At 46.9% G+C, this 8,944-nt stretch overlaps 1 protein-coding gene across 1 annotated transcript in view; it reads right to left on the bottom strand.

Annotated features, from left to right (window-relative positions):
* Positions 1-8,944, bottom strand: part of nup98 (nucleoporin 98 and 96 precursor) — a 21,886-nt gene that overhangs the window by 363 nt on the left and 12,579 nt on the right. Inside the window, exons 21-34 of the mRNA XM_087171342.1 lie at positions 8,450-8,503; positions 6,666-7,002; positions 6,435-6,567; positions 5,077-5,339; positions 4,656-4,837; positions 4,043-4,305; positions 3,661-3,936; positions 3,342-3,499; positions 2,953-3,093; positions 2,632-2,783; positions 1,872-2,093; positions 1,539-1,780; positions 1,039-1,193; positions 720-831 (exon numbers count right to left, since the gene is read on the bottom strand). Coding sequence (XP_087027468.1) covers positions 720-831; positions 1,039-1,193; positions 1,539-1,780; positions 1,872-2,093; positions 2,632-2,783; positions 2,953-3,093; positions 3,342-3,499; positions 3,661-3,936; positions 4,043-4,305; positions 4,656-4,837; positions 5,077-5,339; positions 6,435-6,567; positions 6,666-7,002; positions 8,450-8,503 — 2,690 coding nt within the window. The remainder of the gene's footprint in view (positions 1-719; positions 832-1,038; positions 1,194-1,538; positions 1,781-1,871; positions 2,094-2,631; positions 2,784-2,952; positions 3,094-3,341; positions 3,500-3,660; positions 3,937-4,042; positions 4,306-4,655; positions 4,838-5,076; positions 5,340-6,434; positions 6,568-6,665; positions 7,003-8,449; positions 8,504-8,944) is intronic.

Genomic DNA, 8,944 nt, shown 5'->3' with positions numbered 1-8,944 from the left:
GGGGGGGGGCGGTTAAGGCAGGGCGGCGGTTTAGTGTCATGGAAGCGTCTGCAGGTTTTCACCCTCACCAAACCACAACAGCTGATTTCACCTGTTGGACCTGCGCTCACCGATAGACTGATGTCTTTAAGTTGCTCTGTTGAACTTGTTAAACAGTTTCTTGTTTCCACTCATGGTGATTGATTTGATTGATTTGCGGTGTCTCACCTTCCCTCCTCCCTCATTCAGCTGCCGTCTCTTTCACTACCATCTTCAGATGAACGACTTGTTCATCGCCTCCTCGGTGCTGAACGAGTTTCTGAACTCAGATCAGTCGCCAGAATCCCTGACTCGCCTGAACGCCTCCCTCCTCTGAGAGCAGCTTCTCACCTACCAGACCCTCCTCCCTCCCTCCCCCCTCTCTTAGATTATTTTAAATAAACTTATTGCAACTTGTTGTTTTTAGCCTGTATTTGTTTCCACTCAGTCGAACTGTCTCATTAACAGCTGAGCATCTCTTCTTCTATGATTTTTAAGCAGGTTGATGGATGTTGAAGATAATGATGTGTGGAAGTCGCACTGAATCATATGAATCACATACATGAGTCTCAGACCAACTTCAGCCAATCAGAGGACAGGTATGCTTGTGAACCCAGCTGCTGTTGTGTTCAGTCGGAGGGAAAAGCGGCAGACTCTTCTGGACATCATCTGCTTAAACCCGATGGTTGAGTAGCTCTTACCTGATTGGGCGAGGCGGTCTCTGGCGGTGCTGCAGGGCAGAAGTTCAATTCTGCTGCAGAGAGACGTGACGTCGGTGTAGAGACGCTCCAGCTCGTAGCCGGCGTTTTCCATCTGTCAGCGAGGACGGAAACACAAACGTCAACACAAACCGTCTCCTCGCGTCACATCGGTGCTGCGTTTAAGGACAGCTTTAAAATGCTACTTTTCACTTCTTCACTAAATTCCAGAGAGAAATTTGTAATTTTAATTATTATTTACTTCACAGATTTAGATTTTACATAAAAAACAATTTGGACATAGAGAAAACAGTGTCAGTACCTGCTGGATGTCCTGCAGAGTCTTTATGACTCTGATGTAGTCCAGGTAAACTCTCCCTGCAGTGTCCCAGTCCTGGATGGTGGTGCTGTGTTCAGGGACCGCCAGCCCCTCCAGGAACTCCAGCAGGTAGTCGTGATTGTCGTTGATGATGCATTCTGCAGGAGGAACCATGAATACTTTAAATAATACAAACTAATAATCTCTCTGGACTCCCAACAGCCCAAACAGTTTTAAATTCAAAAGCTTTTCTAGGACTTGAACCCAGTTCTCTTCTGTGTTTAAGGATCTTTTCTTTCTTCAACTCATTTTTGCTTTTATTTGACAGCTGATATCAGATTGTATTTTCCCAAGAAGCTCCTCATTTTTGTTTTCAATTTTTCCAAATCAGGGAAATCTTCAGTGTTGACTTGGACAATTAGAAACTAACTGAACCATCACTTAGTACATGTGGCTGCAGGTCTATGTGTTTATGTGACAATGATTAAAAACCCAGGACCCACCTGAGGCCAGATGTTGGATCAGCAGCCGGTGACACTGGCTCCAGTATCCGGCCCGGTACAGGTGCAGGGCCTCCTGGTGTCTGTCGGCGTCTCGTCGGGCTCGGGTGGCCTTGGCCTCGTGGATCCACTGCTCCGGGATCAGCAGCCTCTCGGTCAGGAAGCGCTCCCTCCGGACGGACTCGTCCGTCTCCTGCAGGGGGCAGTGGAGGGTCAACATCTCCCTCACTGCTCGCTCCCGCTGACTGAAGACAGGGAGACACACATCAGTGAATCATCTGACGCAGCAACGTTTATTTTCACAGAGTGTGTAACTGCAGAAGAGATGTGACGTACGTGTGGTCGGGGATGTGCAGCAGGATGAAGACGGCCATGTGCCAGAGGCCGGCGCTCTCCAGCTGTGCGGCGTAGCTGGCGTGGAGGAGTCCCTGCCGCGAGGTGCTCAGGTGGCTGTAGTGCAGCGCCTGCAGGACGCCCCACAGGTGCCAGCTCAGACGGTAGTCCAGACGCTCCCAGGTGACGCTCAGAGGGTCCAACAGCTGCTGCAAGCTGTAGTGTCTGCACACACAGGTGATCTTACTCATCAGTGTCACATTTAAAACTGTCTGTTACAAACTGAACGTCTGGGAAGATTAAGCTGCATTAGCATAAAGTGAAATGTAGCAGCTACAGCTGCAACTTACTGTTACTTCCTTGATAAACTGATTAATCGTTTGGCCCATGAAAGAGTGGCGTTGTCTACGTTTACTTTGTTTGCCTCAAATTGCCCCTTAAGGAACCAATAAAGTATTTAGAATTGAAACTGAATTAAAATGTCAGAATAAAACAGCTTCACAAGGTTCCTGAGATTCCTTCAGATTTGTTGTTTTAGTGGATGAAAAGTCAAAAACAAAAGAAACCACAGAACTTCTTTTGCTCGTAAGATAATTCAATTGTTTATCAGAATTATTGCTTGTGATCTGTCAGACGACTAATCAATCGACTGTTTCAGCTTTAATAGGATCCAGTGATTGTGAGTCTGGTCCAAACTAATCCTCTGCTGCACAGACCAACACGCTCCTGTTTGGACCTGACAGGTGAGTGACAGCTGCTTCACCTGTCACTGTAGAGTTTGAGAAGGTGGAAGCACAGGTCGTACAGCGGCCGTTTAGACTCTTCCTCCTCCTCCTCCTCGTCCATGTCCGGCTGCTCCGCCTCCAGGTACGGAGGCATGGGGGCACAGGCGTACTTCCCCCCCTCACATGAGCCCTGCAGGATGAACAGGAGGAGAAGGTCACTAAATTCTGTGTGTGTTGATTTTAGCTTTAATCCATCAGACACAGGTGAAAGAAGTGAAGTGAAAAGAATAAAGAGAAGTTTGCTGAAGTACAAACTCTATGTGAAAAGAAAGACTGCAGAGTGAGAGGCAGCAGCTCACCTGGAAAGCGGCTTCGTATCTGGCGAGGGCGTCGGCCACGGAGGCGGTCGGAGGCAACATGAACCAGAGGTGAACGGCCACGCAGCGTTTCCAGTCCAACTGAGAGCACACGTTCACCACAGAGTCGGACGACTGCCACACCTGCAGGGACGGACAGGAAACACATCAGTGGCACTTTAAAACACTGACCCTCAGCTGTGAGTCGTGAATTCAATCCTGGTACAGACACTTACTTTTACACATTTTAAATGATTTAAAGAGACATTTTTACAAAAGAAGAAGATTTATGTTGTAATTACACAAACATTGAGCGTGAGTAACTGTCCCCATGTCCTGTGAACTAAAGTTCATCTTTCTCCTCTAACACAAACAAACCAAACGTGTCGTACCGGCTTCCCGGCGAGCAGCGTGAAGATGCGCAGTCGTTCCTCCGGCAGGTAGCAGTCGGTCTGCATGCGGTTCCAGTCGGCGAGCTGCAGGGCCAGCAGGTCCCGGCAGTACTGAGAGCCCATGGCCTGAGACAGCAGCAGGGACAGACGGTGGTCTCCTGGGGACAGACAGCTGGATGTTAGCAGTGCTGGTAGGGTTACCATGGAGACATCTGCCTCGTGTCAGTCTGACAGGACAGATGCTGCAGCTGTTAACACAACCAGGAACATTTTTCTGAAACAACCATCAGAGGTCTGGAAGCTCCCGTTTCCTCCTCACCTTCCTTCTGTGCGAGTCGACACGCCTCACTGATGCGGTTTCCCGTCAGGTAGCTGAAGATCGCCTCTGTGTGGCGACCCTTCCCCGCCAGAGCCACCTCGTCCTCCACCCTGCAGGTGGCGCCGCGTGACAGCCAGGCCGAGAAGGTCCGCCGCCTCTCCAGCTGCTGCTCGTAGTCGCTGGGAGTCTCGATGTCTGGCTCCTGGTCTGCGGGGCCCAACCGACCCCACAGGGCCTCACACAGGGTCCAGACCTCAGCCCAGTACCCCAGGAGGACTGGAGGGGAGAGAGCAGGTGCATTAGCCAGAGTCTAACTTCCACAAATCATTTATAAACTGGGCCGTCTGTTAAGCCACGCCCCCATGAGCGCTCCATCACTCACGGTCTGCGTCGCCCTGCTTGTCATTCAGCTCGGTGATCCACTTGGCGTATTTGTGCAGCGCCGCCACGCCGAGCTGCGGCTGGACCAGCGGGCAGGCCGAGGCACCCGTGGTGCTGATGGTGCTGTGCTCCAGGCAGATCTCCAGGGGGCGCTGCAGCACCGCCTGGCTCTCTTCATCCTCCTCTTCCTCAATCATCTTCACAGCTGGAGGCTCCAGACCCACCAGCTGCTCCAACACCACCTTATAGGGGCTTTCTTTCAGCCTGCAGGGAACAGCTCTGGTTACAGAAGGAAAAGGTCTATAATCGTAATCCTACTGCTGTCAAACGTTTATTATTGAGCTGATGAGATATATACATAGATATATATAGATATATATACATAGATATATACATAGATATATACATAGATATATATACATAGATATATGTATGGCCCCATTCTTGCAATGCAAAAGTTAAAAAAGAGTATGCAAGAATATTATATATATAATAAATATCTAAAACCCTAACCCTTTAAGCCATGTGGTTAGAAACACACGCAGGGAAAAGATAAAATAAATAAATGTTATTTTGAGATGTGCGTGGGCCATTAAATTGTTAAATCGTCTCACGGTTTGTTCCTGGCAGGTTTCGGCAGGAAGCTGAAGTCCGTCTTGCTCAGTTCTTGGTGATCCAGCTGTTTGGAGGGGAGTGAACTCAGACGTTGGCCGCAGTGCGCCAGCGTCCAGCCGGGACCCCACCCGACCCGAAAGGACCGACCCACAAACAGCCCGGCGTCCATCAACAAACCTCCCTGTGAAACACAAGATTTTCTGAATCAAGTGTGTTAATGATCATGACAGTGAATATTAATGATTTCAGAACTGATGCTCAGTGTGAACAAGCAATATGAGGTTTTGGGTGAAATTTCTGAAAAGCTCTGCAGCAACTCTGATACATCAGGACATTTTCTTAAATATGTAGTTGATTGATTTGTTTAGTGAATTCCTTGTTTTTGTTTGTTTTATATACGTGATGTCAAACAGGACCAACCTTCCCCAGAGTGACCGACTCTTTGATTGGGACGGGGCCGCCCAGCCGCCGGACGCCAACCGTCCTGACTGAAGGCTCCTGAGTACGAGGGGGCAGCAGGAAGGAGGAGGGGCCGGGGCCCGATCCCGCCCAGTGTAATGACCGGGGGGATTCGACCAACGCCGGAGACGCTCGTGACAGGGGAGGAGGGAAGGAAGGGCGGGGAGAGTCTGAGAGCTGAGGGAGGAGGCCAGAGGTGAAACGAGCCTGAAGGAGACCACCCACTGTAAAGAGAGAGAGAGAGAGAGACAGAAAGAGAGGGAGAGACACAGAGAGAGAGAGACAGAAAGAGAGAGAGAGAGACAGAAAGAGAGAGAGAGACACAGAGAGAGAGAGAGACACACAGAGAGAGACAGAGAGAGAGAGAGACAGAGAGAGAGAGAGACAGAAAGAGAGAGAGAGACACAGAGAGAGAGAGACACAGAGAGACAGAGAGAGAGACAGAGAGAGACAGAAAGAGAGAGAGAGACACAGAGAGAGAGACAGAGAGAGAGAGAGAGAGACACAGAGAGAGAGAGAGAGACACAGAGAGAGAGAGAGAGAGAGAGATAATATGAAAATAACAATTAGACAATTATTCAGCAAGATTCTTGATCAATACTTTTGACAATCGAGAAAAATTGATGTAATAAAAAGATTAATTTCTCTTTGGGTCAGATCAGCTCATGTTTTAAAGACTAAAGGTTTATTGATCACAAAAGCTTCAGTCAAATTAATCAATAATGAAAATAATCCACTGTGGCTGCAGAGTCTCGGCCGGACTCGCTGGAGAGTTGTTTCTCTTTGTTTTTGTTGTTATCAAAGAGGGAGTGAAGCTAGCTGTCGGTCAGGGTTGCCATGGTAACCGGTGTAACTTGGTATTCAGGAACACACCGTTTACAGAACTGTTTTCATCTTTCATCAGCTGGTGGGGAAACTTCCACACCGTCACTGACGGGACAAAACGTTCCCCCAGTTTGTCACAGCTGTAAACGAGCTTCAGCACACTGCTGATTAGCTACGTTAGCTACGTTAGCCTCGACTCCCCCCCATTGATCAACTGGGCAAATTCCACCCAAGTTTTAATTCTACACGTCACATTTGCACAAATTGATTTTGCCTCCTCAAGCAGATCGTCTGATCAGGGCGGAACTGGACCGAACAGATATCGATGCTAAAGTTTGTCGTTTTAAATCCTGGTGTGTTCACAGCTTGAGGTTTCACACCTGTGTGCTGCACCTTCATCATCACCGAACCCCCGACTGCTCCAAGAGAGAGTCTGACTCTCAGTGAAACTCCCCTGGATAAAAACAGGTTGGACAGAAGTTTGTGTTTCGTACCTGACGGTCGAGTCTGAGCTCCCGGCAGGACGAGGCGAGGAGACGAGACGTCAGTGGAGACCTTCATCGCTCCCTGATCCTGGAACATGTCGCTCTCCTCTTCATCCTCAGCAAACAGAGACGCCTTCATGATCTGCCGACAGAAGGAGAGGAGACTCTGTAGTTTTATTTTGGCGGCGGCCTGATGAAGTGATGTACTTCCTGTCTGTGGACGGGGACTCCGGCTCTCACCTGGAGGGTGTGCGGGTTGATCCCCAGTGTTGACGCTATGTGGTTGGACACAGAGATGCCGTCATGCTCTGCAGACATCAGACCTCCGAGCTTCCCACCCGTCGTGTCCATCTCCGCCCCCAGCAGGTCACCGTCCTCCTCTCCTCCCAGCATGCTCTCTGCCGGGAAGCTCTGGGTAATGTCGGCCATGTCGCTGTCCAGCTCCGCCACGCCGCTGGGAAGATCCACGGCGACGGTGGACTGGAAACAGAGACACGGTGAGAGTGAATGATGAAAAACTGCTTTGATTTTATGAGTCATGTGGAGGTTAAAGGATATAAAAGATATAAAATAAACTGTTCATGGAACAACCTCTGATGACCCATTATTACCCGGCTATTCAGTTATTAGCTGAGAAATGTTGCCTGATAATCGATGAACCGCTGATCTGTGGTCAGTGAATCCTTTTCTGTTTTTGATGCAGATTCTGAACCAGATTAAAAACGTCCTGATTTTTACGCTGTTTACTCATTACAAAGCTAAATTTAAAAACTGTCAGCAAATGTTACGACACTGAAAACAGTATCTCTCGTTGGTTCTGATACTCAGGACTCACAGGTGTTGATCTCAGACTTTAATCACTTCAGCTGACCATATTTTTCATGACCACAAAGAGAAACTGTTCTTCACACAAACGTTACAGACCAGAGCTTAAATATCATCTTCATTAACTTTATTTCTTTGATTAATTGCAATAATCTGTACAATTTATGCCACAGGTCTTAAAGCAGGTTCAAGTCTAAAATCCGCCAGTGAAGAATTTAATTTAGAGCAGTTCGCTGTTGATGCTCATTATAATAAACTAAAGTAAAAACACCAGCACAAACATTCTTAGTTTGACTTCCTGAAGAACACAAAGCTTCACAACATAAACATGAGTGGAAATATGTTTTCTATTCTATCAAAACATGTTCTATGACCACTTCCCAACATGTACGTGTGTGTACGTGTGTGTGTGTGTGTGTGTGTGTGTGTGTGTGTGTGTACACGTGTGTGTGTGTTAGTGTGTAACCAGCTGTAGAATCAGAAAAAAGCTGTCAATATTTCAGTGAAGATGAGAAACAAACCCAACAGATCAAAGTGGAGACATTCAGATTCTGAGATAAAACTCTGTTCATTCATTCAGCAACAAAACTGCATAAAATATCTTCATGTGTAATTTAACAAAATGTCACCCTTTAATAAAAACACTCGATTTTTAAGGTTCACTTCGTGATAATAAAAGTGTCTGAAGAATCATTTCAGCTCTTTCAGGTGTGGAGATGAAACACACACTGACCAACACCGACAGTGTGAACATCAGCAGACAGTACAACTGACGTCTGGTTTGAACTAGAGCTGAAAATGTTAATAAATTAATCAATTAGTTTGAGGGGATAAATGCTTTCCTGTTTTATATCTTTATAAACCAAGTTTCTTCAGGTTGATCAGATGAAACCTTTAGTTCTGAGAAAATGTGACAGACATTTTAAAGACCAAGTGATCAATGGAAAGTAACAGATTTAAATAAAAAATGAACAGATTCTACTGTTGTAATGAAATGTTAAATATTCAGTCATTATTGACTAATCAATATAGAACTGATAATTAATGGGTCGGTACTCCTAACTTCTAGTTAACTAGTTAGTCAGCAGTATAAACACTTAAATGTCTGGAAAACACACTGTGTATAAAAATTTTATTAAAGGTGTAATGTGCAGGATTTTTCCGCTGCTCTGTCTGTATTTTTTATTTTCTTATTTTGCCGTGTTCGGGACGTTTCTGGGCGTCGACCTTTGGGCAGAGGGTTTATAGCGGGACTATCGACACAGAACAGGGGCTGGTTTCATAAATACTGACTTAGATCTAACAAACTTCAGACGGACTGAGTCTGAACTGCTGCACAAAGCAGTTTAGTTCTTGACTATCTAAAGCCGGACAGTGGTACAATGATTTCTGGGTAATAAACCGCTCAGCTCCGTTTACCCTCAGCACGACATGTTTGTCTTTTGGAAGAATTCAACAGTTGGACGTTTTAGATGAAGAGTGAGAGAGAAAAAGACCTGAGCCAGCCTGGGGCTGAGGTGTCTAATGTTTGTGTCTGACTGATCTGTGAGCAACATGAAGACTGGATCAGCACGACAGACCAGATGTGTGAGAAACCGGCCCCTGGTCTCATCGCTCTCCGTCTCTGATCTCTGGATGTATAAAGTGCTTCTTCTACTTTAGAAAATAACGTTTTGTCAGATTCGCTGCTTTGT

The sequence above is a fragment of the Seriola lalandi genome, unplaced genomic scaffold (assembly GCF_002814215.2).
Source record: "Seriola lalandi dorsalis isolate HSWRI2012SDOR001 ecotype SW California unplaced genomic scaffold, Sedor1 jcf7180002054986, whole genome shotgun sequence".
Lineage (NCBI taxonomy): Eukaryota > Metazoa > Chordata > Actinopteri > Carangiformes > Carangidae > Seriola > Seriola lalandi.
The sequence above is the reverse complement of the archived record's forward strand: the minus strand, read 5'-3'. Positions and strand labels throughout refer to the sequence as shown.